The 18042-nt window shown below is 41.9% G+C and overlaps 1 protein-coding gene across 3 annotated transcripts in view; it reads right to left on the reverse strand.

The window, feature by feature from the left end:
* Positions 1 to 3054: 3054 nt before the first annotated feature.
* Positions 3055 to 18042, reverse strand: part of AFG3L2 (AFG3 like matrix AAA peptidase subunit 2) — a 43664-nt gene continuing 28676 nt past the window's right edge. Inside the window, exons 11-17 of one of the 3 annotated variants that reach the window (XM_073331635.2) lie at positions 17802 to 17909; positions 17503 to 17628; positions 16264 to 16374; positions 15500 to 15615; positions 7335 to 7535; positions 5719 to 5913; positions 3055 to 4127 (exon numbers count right to left, since the gene is read on the reverse strand). In XM_073331635.2, the coding sequence (XP_073187736.1) occupies positions 3885 to 4127; positions 5719 to 5913; positions 7335 to 7535; positions 15500 to 15615; positions 16264 to 16374; positions 17503 to 17628; positions 17802 to 17909 (1100 nt within the window). In that variant the 3' untranslated portion in view covers positions 3055 to 3884. The remainder of the gene's footprint in view (positions 4128 to 5718; positions 5914 to 7334; positions 7536 to 15499; positions 15616 to 16263; positions 16375 to 17502; positions 17629 to 17801; positions 17910 to 18042) is intronic. The other 2 variants (XM_073331637.2, XM_073331636.2) reach the window with 2 other exon arrangements.

Below are 18042 nucleotides of genomic sequence, written 5' to 3' on the forward strand. Positions count from 1 at the left end.
TTCAGGAGTCAATACTATATTGACATCAAGTGAACTAGGAACCAAAGGTCACTAGCAACCTATTCAGGAATCATACTGCACGTGATCTTTTAAACTCCTTTACCAACTTGTCCCAGTGTGACGATGTGACTCAGCAGGGAGGGGGGAGTGTCGACCTGGGAATGTGCCCTGGGGATGGGAGACCTGAGAGCCTGTCACCTGAGCCGGGAGGGGGAGGTGATGGTCAAATAACGTTCAGGTTTAATGTTTTCCATTTTAGCTCCAGCTATCTCCAGTTGGGGCCACTCTATGCTACTTTAAGGTGCAACATATCCAGACTTATCCTAGTGACACAACAGCAATAGAACTAGGACCATGTGAAAAGCACCATGGCTGTAAAGTGGGACATGCAGCACTACATCCACTGCAGATTAATTTAAGTCCGTGCCCAGAGGAGTTTGCAATCTAAATAGGGAAGTCAATACAACATGCAGTTGGACAGCCAGAGAAAGGATATATGCTAAAAGAAAATTCTCTTAGTATTATGCATAGGTGACATCACTTTCACAGAGCCAGGATAGCGATTGCTGCAGGCTTGAGGAAGTGGAGAGAAATATATATATAATCCTTAGAGACTACAAATTGGTGATTTCTAACAGTAATAGTTACTAACCAAGTTAAACAAAGGAGGGGGGAAAAAAGGCACCAATCCAAACAAAGTACAGTAACTCCTCGCTTAACATTGTAATGGTCCCGAAAAACAGGACTTTAAGTGAAACGATGTTAAGCGAATCCAATTTCCCCATAAGAATTAATGTAAATTGGGGGAGGAGGGTGGAGGAGGTAGGTTCCAGGGAAATTTTCTTCACCAGACAAAAAAGACTATATTATATAGTACACAGAGAGAGAGAGAGAGAGAGAGAGACACAAAATAAGTTTTAAACAATTTAATACTGTACACAGCAATGATGATTGTGAAGCTTGGCTAGCTCAAATGAGCTGCTCTTCCTACAAACAGTGGACAAAGCAGGCAGCTGCCAAACACTGTTATAAGGGAGAACTTCACAACTTTAAACGAGCATGTTCTCTAATTGATCAGCAATGTAACAACAAAACATTAACCGGGACAACTAAGTGAGGAGTTACTGTATATGGAAAAAATTGCAATAGAGGATGCCCAAAGACAAAAAGTAAATCCTCCTCTCTCTCTCTCTCATTCCTCCCACACTGTGTCTTACTCTAAGTCAATCTAACAACTTTGTCACTGTAAGACTCTATTCATCCTGAAATGGGGTACACCAATTTTCCCTTTATTATTTAGTTTATTTGAAGTGTTCCCCCACCAACACATGGTTTATTTTGCATGCTACAATAAAAATGTATATATTTTTTTCGAGGCAATTACTGAAGTATTTAACCCCACACAACAGTTAGACATAGAAATAAATGTTTCCTAAAAAGCAATATTCTCACAACCTCCCTTGTTTCCAGCATGCATGTCTTTCTCCACCACCTTCCCCATTGTATTTCCTCCCCTCTAATTTCCTTCACTGAAGGTTATCCTGGGAAATGCCATTACTTTTCTGAAGTGGTTGCTCAACACGGGACACCATCTTCTAATCCTCTTTTGACACCCAATTTTATCTTGCCCAAGAACAACTCCCACTGAGTTAGTTAGGTGTACCTGTGTACAGGCTGTAGAACAGACCCTCAGATCTGCTGCTTACAGTGTCAGCAAAATAGTTTAAATACCTCTCATTTGGAGATCAGTTCTATGGCATATTATTTAACTCTGAAGAAAAAGCTCAATTTTTAGTACTAATCTTGAGTTTGATATAATTTAAAACACATCTCATTGTATGTTCCGCATTTAGAAGGGAGAGGGACATTTTCTTTTTAGTCCATATAATTTGGTTGCTGATGACACAAGAGAGAGAGCTGCTTCTCCCTGCAGATATAAATTTTATTTTTAAGGGAATTTAGTTCTTATAACCAGCACTGATTGATAGCAATAGATACTGAATCCTTTTCTTAGCCACATACAATACAGTACAGGCTCTTCCCATATCCCATCTGCCAATTAGCTTTTCCCCAAATGTGGAGAACTCTCCAGAATACAGTCAAGAGACGAGATCATAGTTATTTATAAACTTTTGAGTCTTCAGCATTCATGAGGTTGTCAACAAATGTATAAAGCATTGCCAATTAGCAGAAGTCCAAACAGTCAGAGAACAATATTTTATCATGGTCAGCCTGGCCCAGTTTGTAAATGCCAATTTAAAAAAGACTTCATATTATGAGGGGAGGGGCAGAAAAGTTACAGGAGATAGCTCTTTTACCTACAGCTCTCTAAGGATCTACACTCTTGTATGCAAGCCACTCATTACCAACCTAGACTTCTTCTCAGAGACTATTACTGGTTTTCTTTTCTATTGCCATACTACCTTTTCATCAGAATGTATTGCTGGAACCAATTAAATGGTCATTCACTAAAACATGAAGTTTCAGTCACAAGAAAAGAAAATATTAATGGATCACTTGACCATCACAAAGGAGACCAGTGGTTCAATTTTCCTCGTCTTCCTCCTCCTAAAGAGACAGAAGATAATCTAGATGGAATCATTTCTCTTTTCAATGATGGAGCCTGACAATGAACTTTTCCAAAAATAAGAATTCCTTAACTGATGCAACCCGTAATCTAGAGAACGGACTACGTGTACTGTGTTAAACTGTGTGCAGAATCTGTGCAGAGAACTATTGCCTAATTGAGGTTAGAAAAACAACAAACTCAGGTAGATTGGAGATTGTAGATTGTAAGTAGATTGGACACCAGCGTTCAGATATGATATATTAACTATTCCATCTACACCAGCCCTCTACAAACTTTCAAGTGCTTGCACAAAGACAGAAGTAGACGGTTACTAGACTTTTTACATTTACAAGGAATAATCCTGGTGTATAAAACTCAGGAAAAGCTTATACTCATGTCAGTAGGAGTTTGCTCAAATAAAGACCTGAGTTGGGCCAAAAATTTTTCATAAGAAAACAACCTAAAATAAATGGCAAGACAGTGTATTCAGAAAAGTACAATGTTCTGATTTTAATGACTTTCAAAGAAATCTTATTTACACAATGAACAAAGTGCATTCACATATTCAATATCTTACAGCTCCCTGTAGAAAAAAAACCCACATTATATTAAAACTGCAGAAGTTTAATTTAGTTTTACACTTTAAGACACTGAACCATGACCATAACTGTAAAGCTATTCAATGGGTCTCCAATTTCATGGTAAATGTACATGGCCGTTCCCTGTGAACAAATTGGTTGGGGGGGGGCGAGGGGGGGAGACTAAAATTAAATAGCAAGAGGGTGAAAAAAAGCGGATGCATTGCAGAAACGTCGAGTGTTTTCGTAAGCTGATTAGACCCTTGGCTAAGCATATAAAAATATGTTTCCCCACACATATAGATGTTAAAATGATTCACATTTGGGTAGATGCCACATATACAGACTTTCTAGATCAATATTATGGAACCTTAATTTGCATCACCTTAAATAAATTTAGAAATGGACCTTGCCACAGAATTTGGACTTGGATCCAAACCATTCCGAAGTTTGAGGGGGGTTCAGTTCTCGAGTTCCAGTGCAGGCCAATCTCTAATTGACATCTCCCTTAGCTGACAGCTCAGAAGCGATCATCTTTTACCTATAAAGTAATGACAGCTTAAGACGGATCTGAGTATTCTTATCCCTGTGTCAACCCTTGCTCTTCTGTTTACCATCACTAAAGATTTGTTTGAATATGCAGATGGTTCTTAAATCAAACTATTGAAGTGTTTTCCAGTCGTTTCACAATGCAAATAAAAATATTGTGCAATTTTATACCACAGCATACTTCAAAACTAAAATGGCATCCCTCCTGTTATCTGCTTGGCAATCTGTTCATCTGTGGTCTCCTCCTCCTCTTTTTCACGATCTTTGTTCCAATCTTTAAGGCCTTCTGGGAGTGAAGTATCTTCATCTAGACTGCCTGTGCCTTCAACAAATTCTTCGTAAGTAGATTTTTCTGCAAATGGTCTTGGGCCAAGTAGTTCAACCATATCACTTTTATCTAGTACCTCCTTCTCCAACAGTCGTAAAGCAACCTGAAAATAGCAACAAATGACATTACACAAACAGGTACAAGATGTATTTCTTTCTCACGTGAAAGAGGGAGAGCACTTAGAGAGGCAGTCTGTGCTTCAAAATTCTATGCTGGTACATTTTAGGAGGAGAGTTGGGATTCTCAACAAGGTTCACTTCATGCTGCAAGAGCTTCAATGTGCGTAAAAGTAGTTGAGAGTTTTGCACTTTTAAAACTCTGATTATCAGGTGCAGTGCCTTGAATACCACTGTTGCTCACGGATGGCTGATTCAGCATAATGCTGCTGCTGCTCGAGGGCTCTGGAGAATGTTACAGGGATTTAATAATGGATAGAAGGCCAGTTTCTTAGTTGCTCCTGTATCTTTGCCCCCCAGACTATTACAAGGTACAATGGGTCTAAGGTTGACTGTTATGTTCAGAGTATTGTCCAAGCTACAAAACAAAGCTATTACTGGCTAAGTTTCACTCTGCAGAATATAGCATGTACAGTATCAAGAGAAGAGTAGTATAAGACTGTAGGTTGCAGGCTTCTTGGGCAAGTGATGTCTTGTATAGCATTCAATGCTTAAGTAACGGAAGCGTAAGCTATGACAAGGACAACAGCAGAAGAATACTACATTTCTTTGGACTGTACTTAAAAGAATATTTCATCATAGAAAGATGAAACATTATGAAATAGGGAGGGAGAGACTGAGAAGAGGGATTAAATGTTAACAAGGAAAACAAGAAAGCTTACAATGGTTTAATAAACAGGAAATAGAGAAGTGTGATTGACAGACACTTGGCTCCTGTATTCTCATTGGCCATTACACTTCAGATAAAGTTTTGCCAAACTTTATAACTGTCCCTTTTGATGATGAGGCACTACTGCACATTCTGTCTTTCTTAGGGTGGTAGTCAGCTTTACCACTCTGACAGAAACCCATACAAGTTGTTGTCTTCTTGCAGATAAGTCTGTCAGATAATGCACATCCAAGAAAACGGTATTGTCCTTGAAAGATCAGTCTCTTTGGATCAGAGGTAAAGCTTATGGAGGAGGGGAACCTGAACTGAAGTGGGATCCCCAAGATGCACTATTACCAATCTGTAAGCAGAGGGTCCTGTTATCTAAAATGTAAAAACATTTCAGAGGGAGGAGAAAAAGAGGAAAGAATTTAACACATTCATCTCCCATAAGATTAAAGTGAAGTTTTACTCCATACTCTTCCAGATACCTAGTGTCTCCAGAACCTTGATGTTTAATTTGACAGTTTTATTGTTTCCTCCCTTCACCAGCTGTAGGATTTGCAGAAGAGTAATTCTGTCTTTGACTTTGCAAGAAAACTTGCTAACAGAACAATCCTAAGTACAGCTATGAAGATACTGGAATAATAGTTCACAATATACTTCTTATAAATCTTGTGGCATATTGGCAAGTACTCAACTTATTACAAGACATTTAAATGCTTTATATTGTTGAAGAATGTATTGGTCCAATACTCAACATTGTTATGTGAATATTTATGCATATTAATCTATGTATTCAGCTCATTCTGACCATTTTAGCTAGTAAACTTGACATTGGTGATAAGAGATTTTATTATAAAGCCTACCTTCTCCACATCTGCCTTCTTCTCCATCAAGAGAGTTACTGTCCTTTCATATGCACTGTTAATAAGATTTCGTACTTCTTCATCAATCAGTCTTGCAGTTGCCTCGCTGTAAGGTTTCTCCAATACCATGTCCCCTTGACGAGGGAGATCAAAGGAAATCTGCCCTACTTTTTCATTCATGCCAAACTGAACAATCTGAAAGATGAACAGTGCAGTAAGTGGAAGACTTAGATTTTGAATTTATTAGTGTAATATTGGAAAATAGAGCATCAAGCAAAAGTAACCTATTTATAAGATGAATTAAAATATATATTTATGAGAATGAGAAAATAGTTTTTCTACAAAACACATAACACTAGTGTTAATTCCCTCTTTTGTAAATCACTAACAGATTCCTTCAAATAGGAGATTCATAGCTATTTATCTTTGACATATTTCAAAAAGATCTGTAAACAGCCAAGATGCATAATGCCATATAAATACTCACGATGCTTGAATGTTTCTGAGTTACATATGTATCATTGTATGCAGTGTTGTAGCCATGTCGGTCCCCAGATATTAGAGGGACAAGGTGAGTGAGGTGATATCTTTTATTGGACCAACTTCTGATGCTGACAGAAACAACCTTTCGAGCTACCCACAACTATTCTTCAGGTCTGTGTAGCTCGAAAGGTTGTTTCTCTCATCAACAGAAGTTGGTCCGATAAAAGTTATTACCTCACCCATGTCTCAAAGTATGGTAATTCTGTTCTTTTCAAAAGTTTTCCACAAAGTATTTAAAAATTTTAAACAGAACATAATGACAGTTAGTGTGTTGAGTCAAGAGTACATTTGAAATTCAGTTCAAGACACTCAGAAGGTAAAAGTATCACCATCCTGTAAATGTACCCTGGAATAGTAGGAAATATCTTCTTGACCCCATATACTGATTAACTAACTTCCGCACAGACCTCCGTGCATATAACAAAATTTATTCCGCACATGGATGGAAAAAATTAGAGGGAACATTGCTAATGACCTCACTCAGTTGCATCTTTACATTAATAACACCACAAATCACCATTGAGAAGTCTTGTTTATGTTAAACACTGGAATATAGCCTTCTTTTCATCCTTAGATTTACAGCATGTGGTGCATTAAACATACGGTTTCCAGCTATTAACTACATACCCATGGATTCAATCTAGTTGAGCAATCTGGACTCTAAGCTATATAATTACAAGAATGTGTCCACAAAACCAAACTTGTAAACTAAAATATTAAAGCCATTTTCTAAGTGCAAAATTTCTTCACACATTTGAGTTTAGCCATGTCACACACACACACATTCCTGCAGAGCAATCAGCTTTGATTTGATCTCTATGCCATTAAACCATGTGTATGATGCAATGATCACAACCCAGCCATGGATTATTGCTAAGACAAAGTGCCAATATCATGCAACAAATGCATACTGCATGACAATATAACCTTGCTCAATAAAATATGGTCTAAATTCTGCAACTCAAAAACCTAGCCAGCCAGCCAGCCAAAGTGTGCTCTTCTTCAAAGTTATTTTGTATTAAAAACAGTTTAGTGGGAAACAGACAATAAAATTTCCTACTTGAAGTACAAACCTGAGCATATGCACTCTGAGTCACCTTCTTCAAGTCATCTTGGGCTCCTGTTGTAATTCTTCCAAAGAAGATTTGTTCTGACACACGTCCTCCCAGTGTCATGCACATTCTGTCAAGTAACTGCTCTTTGGTGTAAAGGTATTGTTCTCTGGGTAAATACTGGGCATAACCCAATCCTTTGCCACGTGGGATAATAGATACCTTGGTTCAAGAAAAAAAGAAAGCTAGTTACCTTTTCCGTAAATGGTGTTCAAGACGCGTTGCTCGCGTCCATTCCATATTAGTTGTGTGTGTTCACCACATGCACCGGTGCCATAAGTTTTTCCCTTTGCAGTATCGGTAGGGGACCGGCTCTGGCGTCCTCTGGAGTGGCACCCCCACGGCACTGGAAAAGGGGTGCCACCAGCTCTCCCCACCCTCAGTTCCTTCTTTCTGGAAACTCCAACAGTGGGGAAGGAGGGCGGGCTGTGGAATGGACACAAGCAACACAGCTTGTAGAACAGGTAACTGTCTTTTCCTCTTCGAGTGCTTGCTCATGTCCATTCCATATTAGGTGACTCCAAAGCAGTACCATTGGAGGCGGGCAGGAGTTCACGGATGTGTAGATTGCAACACATCTCTGCCGAATTCAGCATCACAGAAGCATAGAATATCAGGGTTGGAAGGGACCTCAGGAGGTCATCTAGTCCAACCCCCTGCTCAAAGCAGGGCCAATCCCCAACTAAAGCATCCCAGCCAGGGCTTTGTCAAGCCTGTCCTTAAAAACCTCTAAGAAAAGAGATTCTACCACCTCCCTAGGCAACGCATTCTAGTGCTTCACCACCCTCCTAGTGAAAAAGTTTTTCCCAATATCCAACCTAAACCTCCCCTACTGCAACTTGAGACCATTACTCCTCGTTCTGTCATCTAGACAGAGAACAGTCTAGATCCATCCTTTTTGTACCCCCTTTCAGGTAGTTGAAAGCAGCTATCAAATCCCCCCTCAATCTTCTCTTCTGCAGACTAAATAATCCCAGTTCCCTCACCCTCTCCTCATAAGTTATGTGCTCCAGCCCCCTAATCATTTTTGTTGCCCTCCGCTGGACTCTTTCCAATTTTTCCACATCCCTCTTGAAGTGTCCAAAACTAGACACAGCACTCCAGATGAGGCCTCACCAATGCTAAACAGAGGGGAATGATCACGTCCCTCGATCTGCTGGCAATGCTCCTACTTATACAGCCCAAAATGCCGTTAACAGTGTGCCGTTGTTGCCAAGAAGACTGACTCATATCCAACTTCTCGTCCACTGTAACCCCTAGGTCCTTTTCTGCAGAACTGCTGCCTAGCTACTCGGTCCTTAGTCTGCAGCAGTGCATGGAATTCTTCCATCCTAAGTGAAGGACTCTTCACTTGTCCTTGTTGAACTTCATCACATTTCTTTTGGCCCAATCCTCTAATTTGTTTAACTTGCTAAGGGTGCAATCCACGCCATCCTCCACAACGTTAATGAAGATATTGAGCAAAACCAAGTCTTCCCTGGCCTGCTGAGCGATGGCATAATTAGCAGTAAATGCGTGGACAGAAGACTATGTTGCGGCTCTACAGATGTCCTGGATAGGGATGTGCGCCAGGAAGGCCACCAAAGATGTCTGTGCTCTCACTGGGTGGGGTCTGATAATTGTTGGCAGCAGAACCCCCGCCAGGTCGTAACAGGTCCTTATGCATGAGGTGATCCAATTGGAAATCCTCTACAAGGACACCAGAAGGCCCTTCATCCTGTCTGCTGTAGCAATGAAGAGTTGGGTTGATTTACGGAAAGGCTTGGTACGCTTTAAGTAAAATGTCAAGGCCCTCAGACGTCTTCACGCCCTGGATATCCACTCCTCACTGGTCTTGTGCAGTTTGGGACAGAACACCTGAAGGAAGATGTCCTGGTTCATATGAAAGGTGGAGACCACCTTCAGCAGGAAGGAAGGGTGGGGCCGCAAATGAACCTTATCTTTGTAGAAGACCGTGTATGGAGGCTCTGAGGTCAAGACTAACATCATGGAAGGTCACTGACAGGTGGGAAAAGGAGCAGGAACCCAGAGGCTCAAAGGGCAGGACAGTGAGCCTAGAGAGGACCAAGTTAAGATCCTACTGTGGAATGGGAGCCTGTACCTGCAGGAAGAGTCTCTCAAGCCCTCTCAGGAATCTGACCATCATGTTATGGGAAAACACTGTCCTTGGATCGGTGGGTGAAAAGCAGAGATGGCCGCAAGATGCACTCTAATGGAAGAGTGTGGCAGGCCCTAGTTTCTCAAATGGAGCAGGTAGTCTAGGACAGCCTGTATATAGGAACATGAGGGAGAGGTGCCCCGTTCGGATGCCCAGCGGGAAAACCTCATCCGCTTGGCCAGGTAAGTCAGCCTAGTTGAGGGCTTCCTACTTTCCAGGAGGACCTGTTGGACCCCTTCCAAACAGGTCCGCTCCTCTGGGTTCAGCCACGCAGCATCCACGCCAAGGTGGAGGGACCCGAGGTTGGGGTGTAATAGCCAACCATGGTCCTGTGACAGCAAGTTTGGTCCGTTGGGCAGGACTCCTAGAGGGGCTGCAGTCCGGTTCATGAGCATGCCAAACCAGTGCTGGCAAGGCCACGCCAATCACGATAACCTGCACCACGTCTCAATCTTTGCCAGGGTCCTGTCGATGAGCAGAATCGGAGGGAACACGTACATCAGGCTCTCTGACCACGATAGGAGGAAGGCATCGGAGAGGGAGCCCTTGCTTAGACCTTGCCGAGAACAAAACCGGTGACATTTCCTGATCTGGTAGCGAACAAGTTCACTTGGGGAGTTCCTCATCTTTGGAAGATCATGCAGGTTACCTCTGGATGGAGTGACCACTAGTGGCAAGAGGAAAAGCGCCTGCTGAGCTGGTCTGCCAGCATATTCCTGACGCTGGAAGGTGACAAGCTTCCAGGTGGATTTTGTGGCTGATGCAGAAGACCCAGAGACAGAGTGCCTCCTGACAGAGCTGACGATTGCGCTCCCCCTTGCCTATTGACGTAGAACATTGAGGCTGTGTTGCCTGTCAGGACTTGTATCACCTTGCCCAACAGGTGGGGCAGGAAGACTACATGCCAGCCGGACTGCTTGGAGCTCTTTGACATTTATGTGCAATTGTGCCTCCTGCGGGGACCACAACCTGAATCTGGAGGACACTGAGATGTGCACCCCAGCCAAGGTCTGAGGCGTCCGACATCAACTCGATGGAGTGAGGAGGGATTGTCGAATGGAAGCCCCTCCAGGACTGTCGGTCCACCATCGCAGCGAGGTAAGTATCACCTGGGGAATGGTAATGATCTTCTCCAGGGGGTCTCGGGACTGGGAATAGACTGTCCCCAGCCATTGTTGCAAGCTGCATCCGGAGCCTGGCATGGTGGACCACTTAAGTGTATGCTGCCTTGTGGCCCAGCAGGCACAGACTGCTGTAGTCAGTGGGAATGTGGAGATTCCGTGATGAAGTTCGTCAACGTCTGGAACCTTTTCTGCAGCAGGAACGCTCTGGCGCAAGTCGAGTCGAGGACCACTCCAATTAACTCTATCCTCTGCATTGGCACTAACGTTGACTTTTTGTCATTTACCAGTAGGCCCAGAGAGCGGCATTTGGCTTGAAGTACCACAACATCCCTTTGGACTGGAGACCTGGAGCTGCCCTTGATGAGCCAGTTGTCGAGGTACGGGTAGATCTAGATACCCCGGCGACTGAGGTAAGCCACTACCACAGATATGCACTTGGTAAACACCCTCGGTGCTGTCACCAGGCCAAACAGGAGGACTGCAAATTGGTAGTGGTGGGGCCCATCGTAAACTGGAGGAAGTGTCTGTGTTCTTGAGAGATTGCTACATGGAAACAAGCATCCTTCAAGTCAAGGGCAGCACACCAGTCTCCCGGATACAGGAAGCGGATAATAGAAGCCAGAGAGACCATGTGGAATTTCAGCTTCCTTAGGTACTTGTTGAAGTCTCGCAGGTCCAAGATGGGCTGTAGACCACCCTTGGCCTTTGGGTTTAAAAAGTACTGGGAATAGAACCCCTTGTTCCTGTACTCGAGAGGAACTTCTTCCACCACACCCAGCTGTAGCAACCCCTTTACCCCCTGTGCTAGGAGACTCTCGTGAGAGGGGTCCCTGAAGAGGGACAGGGAAGATGGGTGGGAAGGGGTGGTAGAAAGGAACTGGTGGGTATAACCCTTTTCCACAGTGCTGAGGACCGAGCAGTCTGAAGTTATAGCAGTCCAAGCAGAGAGGAAAAGGGAAAGATGGTTGGAGAATATTGGGAAAGATGGATCCAGGGAACAGTCTGGTAGGTCACCCTCCACCGAGCCTGCCTCCCTAGTTCTGAGGCATGACGGCTTTGGGTGGGCGAGCAATGGTGGGATGTCCCCTTGATAGGCAACAGAGCCGCTGAGGCAGGGACACACGCATAGGTCCCAATGCGGGTTTTCCCCGAGACCGGGGTACCGCTGCAGCCGGTGTGGGTGGCACCAGGAATGTCCGGCTTTCCTGAGCTGCTTGAAGGGCTTTGGGTGTCAACGGCACCAGAAACTGGCTGGGGCCTGCACCGCTATCCGGAGTCGCAAGTAAAGTATGGGATGGGCTGCACTGCTTTACCTGAGCTGGGGACTGAGTTCCCAACGGGGGTGTTGAGCTGCCCGGCATGGGTTGTGGCTCACGCCCAACCCTCTCCTTTCCCTTAAAGGAGGTAGGAGATCTCCTCCTCAGTTTTTTTTTTGGCTTCTTGACCGCAGCTGTGGAGGAGGACCTGTGCCGTCTCATGGATAGTGCCGGCAGAGCAATGCACACGGAAGCTGCGGTGCTTGGTGTGGAGTCGGACCGCTGTTCCAGTGCCAGAGCGAGTGCCGACTCCATTAGGAGCACTTTCAGATGGATATCGTGCTCCTTCTTTGTCCTAGGCTTAAGGGACTTGCAGATATGGCACTTGTCACTTATGTGCCCTTCGCCTAAGCACCTCAGGCAACTGGTACATGGATCACTGATGGGCATAGGCTGTTTGCAACAATCGCAGGGCTTAAAGCCTGGGGACCGGGGCATGCCCCATTTCCCGGCTGAGTCCCGTTTGGAACTAAAAGAGTTGAGAACTACTACTAAAAGTAACTAAGCCCTGGTCTACACTGGATGGGAGGGGAATCAATCTAAGTTACGCAACTTCAGCTACGTGAATAACATAGCTGAAGTCGACGTACTTAGATCAACTTATCGTGGTGTCTTCACAGCGATGAGTCGACTGCTGCTGCTCCCGCTTCGACTCTGCCTGCGCCTCTCGTGGTGCTGGAGTACAGAAGTCAACAGGAGAGGGCTCAGGGGGTCAATTTATCGCGTCTAGACTAGACGCAATAAATCGATCCCCGCTGGATCTATCGCTGCCTGCCAATCCGGTGGGTAATGAAGACATACCCTAAGAAACTACTAACTATATACAACTATATTACAGATTTTCAAAGTTCGCAAGAACAGAGAATGAAACAACGCTAGCTGAAGCAGCAGATGTTCCAGCACCGTCACTGGTGACAAGAAGGAACTGAGGGTGTAGGGAGCCGGCAGCGCCCCTTATACCGTGCTGTGTGGGCACCAGAGCCGGTCCCCTATGGATACTGCTAAGGGAAAAGCTTCCGGCACCAGTCCATGTGGCGAGCACACACCCCTAATATGGAATGGACATGAGCAAGCACTCTAAGAACATCACACCCTTCAGATTTAATGGTAAGCTTAGAATTTGTGACAGGATAGGACTTTAGACATACCCTTCAAACTATGAAATAGGCTTAGGATGTGGATGATCCTAACCAGCGATATCAACAGCTAAGGGAAGTACCTGGAAAATATATTATTATTATACCTGGATACAGCTATTACAACGTGTCCTAATATTTTATTCAGACAAAGAAGATTCAAAGATACTTAAATCAAGTAAATATGATTTGGTGATAGTAAGGAACTTTAAGCCCTTTTAGTATTAAGTGTCCTGTGACAGGGTGTACAGAACTCTTGACATCCTTTTTCCATTTATTGTCAAGGAGGGTGTCCATGTTTAATAGCCTTCTGCATAAGTTGTAGGAGTTTGGGACGCCTGCAGTTGGAGACGAATGGATAATTTTAAAAACAGAAAATAACTAGTAGCACAATTACTTGATACCCAGATAGTTAAAACTGGAATCAGGAGATTGTATTCAGCCATCTGCTTGTCAAGCTTTGTGCATCTGAGTTTAAACTCAGATAATTAGAACAAACCCTGGATCAATGTTTTTAAAGCTGGATGCCCCCAGAGGATACCTATTCAATTGAATTTAACCTACACTATCGCTCTATGTAAACCAAACTATGGACTGGAGACATTAGAAATCCTAAAAGAAATTTAGAGTTCTGATACAGATCTAGTTCTTTATTCCCAAACTGTGAAATATCTCTATTTTACCTTTTAAAAATTAATATAAGCTTAAATATTTAACTCCTGAATTCTGATCCAAAAGAAAGAAAAATATGCTAGGTAGATTATACTGATGAAATGGCATAGTAACGAACAGTAAAAATATCAAAGCAGATAGGCACTGCAGAGGTGAGGTTTTCATTTTAGGGTCTCAAAGCCACACCTCCTGACCTCAGCTCCGTGATCTTTACCCTCTAGATCATCCCATGACAATGGCATATAATATTTTAAAAGCTCAATACCAAGGGCATTACTGCCTACCAGAGGTCATTTTTTCAAATCCTTTTCTCCTGCAAATTAAGACTCCAGCCTGTACACATTAAAATGTTTTTCCCACATATGCAGCAGCTTCAGCTACCCTGGACTGTGGCTTCAGTAGTCTATTCAAAGCAGAACTCTAGTAGCAGCCATCTTGAAACATAACACTTATCTAGATTGGCCTATTTATAATTGTACAATATTTTTTATGAGAAAAGATTTAATTTCCAGTGCTGTTAATCTAGCACTTTTCATCAAATCTAAAACTGATACTTGGGATGCAATCTAGTCTGTACACAAAAAGCTGGCAGGTTTTGGATTACATTAACAAGAAGGTTAGAAGAGGTGAGAGAATGATCAACAGAATGGAAGGAATGGATGGGCATAATGTAGTCATTACTGAGAATGCTAGAAGTAATAAAGATTTAGGATAATTTTTCAGCAAATCCAAAAAGGGCTCATTACCAATTATAATGTAGAAATGTTTTATCAATTCCTAAATTGTATTCTGAACTCATAAGGTACCTAGCTCAGTGGTTCTCAACCTCTTACATACTGAAACTCCTTCGCTCAGGTTGTCAAAGCAGAGCTCGGACCCTCCCCTCTCATTTAGTAATATGAGGACAGTGTGGTTGCAACCCCATTATACCTGGTCACAACCCCTCCACCAGGCTGAGAACCGGCAGTCTGACCCCTTCTCAGTGTTCCTCAAACCTAGAGGAAACCTCTCTAGGCATTGGATTGGAAATTAAATCTGAATTCCACACTGTCTTTGGCCTCTCTGCTAATACTGCCAACAAAGTTGCCAATTAGTGTGAACTGTTGTGGTGGTTTTTGTACTTGAACAACTTCACTGAGACTCATAAGTTCATTTCTCATAAACTGCTGAATAGCTATCATATGGTTACAAGTTCTGGTCACTATTGAATTGACCCAGATTTGAATCTGATCTAACCAAGGCAGGCCCTAAATCTCACAAACTATCTAGTTTCTAATCTTTTGTATTCTTTTGAAACAAAACCAGGAGGATGCTGGATTCATAAAGGACATTGGGAAATTCCAGTAGACAAGACAATTCTTAGTACTGTAGCATAGTAATATGGCATCAAGCTACTCAACAGAACATATTTATTTTGAGCCAGATAGGAGTCCCTTTCACTTTCCAAGAAGGCCCTTAATAGACGACCCCATAAAAACTTATCAGAAATAGTTAAGAAAAAGCTAGCTGCAAAGGAGAACCAAGAAAGTAGCATCTTAGAACTCACATGGTCTTCCATGAAACTATGTTTTAATACCTGACAGGACAGCAACAAATACCATGTTTTTGTATTTTCTTCCCAAAACGAGGAATAAGAAAAAGTGAATTAGTAACCTTATACTTCTAATTTAGTGTCCCTTTTTCTAAGCAAGGGATTTTTTTTTTCCTTTTTCTATTTTACCTTTAAGAGTGGGTCAGCATGTTCCAGAAACCATCCTGCTATTGCATGGCCTGCCTCATGATACGCTACTGTCTTTTTCTCCTCGGGTTGCAGTACCTGCGTTTTCTTTTCCAAACCTTTACAAAGAACACATTAACTTACCAAAAGTTTCAGACACACCCTCTTCCACCAAAAACACTTTACATTCCATTTCCTATTGGCATCTCTTATGTATTGATAACATGCCTGTAACAACCATGTATGGAATATATTGTTAAGTCAAGAGACCCGAAAAAGAGATGCAAGACTTTAAATTCCGTATTCACCTTGAAGATAAAGAAATTAGTATTTTGCATGTTGTACTTTTATCAAAAAGGCTTCCTAATTTGGACATAATACTTCTTCAGTATATGCACTATACTAAAACTTCCCTCTTTAAATCAAACACAATACCACTTTATTTTGAATGGCATCTTTCAAACTAAGTGGATCTCAAAATGCTTTTAAGTGATAAAGAGTTAGCTGTTCTTCCCCTCAGCTTAAGCAAATGAGAAAAGAAGTTTCCTGATGAGATTTGTAATGGAATGGAGAATTAGTGAGGCAGAGGAACATTTTAATATGTGATGCCAATTTTTAAAATCTTAAGATACAACATTAACCAGTTAGTGCAAAACTAAAGACTTATTTTTCAAAATATCTGAAATAGATCTAAACTACAGCATTTAAATAGAAACCTTCTGCTACACTTTTCCCTTGTTGACCAATGATCCATTCTATTCTCTCACCTCCTATTACTCGTTCAATCGCTTGCTCAAAGTGCTTTTGGTTTATGGCATCTGAAAGGTGTCTTGCAGCGATCAAAGCAGCTTCATTACAAACATTAGCTATGTCAGCACCTAAAAACCAAGGCAGAGGATACTCATCAAGTGTCATTTCCAATTACTGATTTCTCTTAGCACTAACAGGATGACAACAGTCTGGTGCTTGGCTAAGTGACGGAAGCATCCCAATAAAACAAATGTCACAACAAAGCCTGAGAGAATGGTTGTAATTGTTACAGAAAAATCTGTTTGTAATAGTGACTCAAATTAAGTAATGTTAAAGAACTAGAGCTCCACTTAATATATTATGCTGTATAAATACATTCAGTAAGATTAATGGGCCTAATTCTTTAAATCAATTATTAAAAGGAATGTATTGTTTGTGAAGTACTCAACTAGTTAAGTCCTACAACCTAAAGTCTGCTATCTAGCCATAGACCAGGTACAGAAAGGGTAGCAACAGTGAAGGCTTCCCCCATATGGACCCAGTGCATCTCAAACCTTGCTTTGGAATGATTTCTGGTAAGAACAAAACAGCAGCTCTGGCTTCAAGCCATTGAATCATTGGTATGTCTACAAAGACTCCATAGAATGACACCAACTGAGGACAACTATGGTGGTGGTACAGTGTTGTAGACAAATACAGCAACATAGAGACAGACAAAGTTTTATATAGACCACCACTGTAGATGGCAACAACCTTTGGTCAATAGAGACCTGGGCTGGATGAGAACAGAGATTAAAATTTCCATAACCCATTATTGGGAAGCATGTCTCACTATCTGAGAAAAAGTCATGACAACATTTGATTATAACAGCTTTCTGCTGGGGTAGAAAATAAAAATGCATTATAAAACACATTACAAAATAAAAAACATGGGTTTTTCCCCAGTAACATTTAGAGTCAGAAAAGGAACATCAAAAGTAATGTATTTAAAAAAATAAATAAAAATAAATCAGTTTCAGTAGTAGTGAGAATGAGGTGCCTTTTGGTGAAGGGAGGAGGGAACTGCCATTTGGATCTGTCACAATGATGGAACAGAGGAAGAATTTCATACTGTACCTAAAAATTATTAGCCATTCAGAAAAGTAAAGATGTAGGAGGTTGGGGAAGGAAAGAAAACAGTATCTGCAGTCCCAATAGCTGGTACAGCTGATATAATGAGTATATTTAGAGCAAGTACAGCTTTAGAATTCACTTACCTGAAAACCCGGGAGTTAGTGATGCAAGTTTTCTTGCCAGGTTATCTTTATCTATGATGCTTTCTAGTTTCAGAGGCCTGAGGTGAACTTTGAAAATAGATGCTCTTCCCTTTATATCTGGAGGTCCTTTAAGGGTTTAAAAAGAAAGATTTTTACTTAATACATAATAAACATATGTCTTCCTATTAAAAAAGCAAACACTTAGGCATGGGAATAGTTCTGATGATTTGTGGGAATACTTATGTGCCCAAGTGATTGTAGGAACACACTCATATAGGCTAAGATGTAGATAATCTTACCAATGTAGATCTGTCTATCAAAGCGCCCTGGCCTCATTAGTGCAGGATCTAAGATATCTGGTCTATTGGTGCCTGCCAAAATGACTACATTTGTGGTAGTGTTAAATCCTGTCCAAAAAAATAAAGAACAATGAAGTGGGTAAACAATATTTAATACCATTGATTAACAAATAAAAAAAGATCTGATGCAGCAGAAAGTAGTTTAGACTGTCCACTTTACAGAATTACTGCATCTCTGTGA

The sequence above is a fragment of the Lepidochelys kempii genome, chromosome 2 (assembly GCF_965140285.1).
Source record: "Lepidochelys kempii isolate rLepKem1 chromosome 2, rLepKem1.hap1, whole genome shotgun sequence".
Lineage (NCBI taxonomy): Eukaryota > Metazoa > Chordata > Testudines > Cheloniidae > Lepidochelys > Lepidochelys kempii.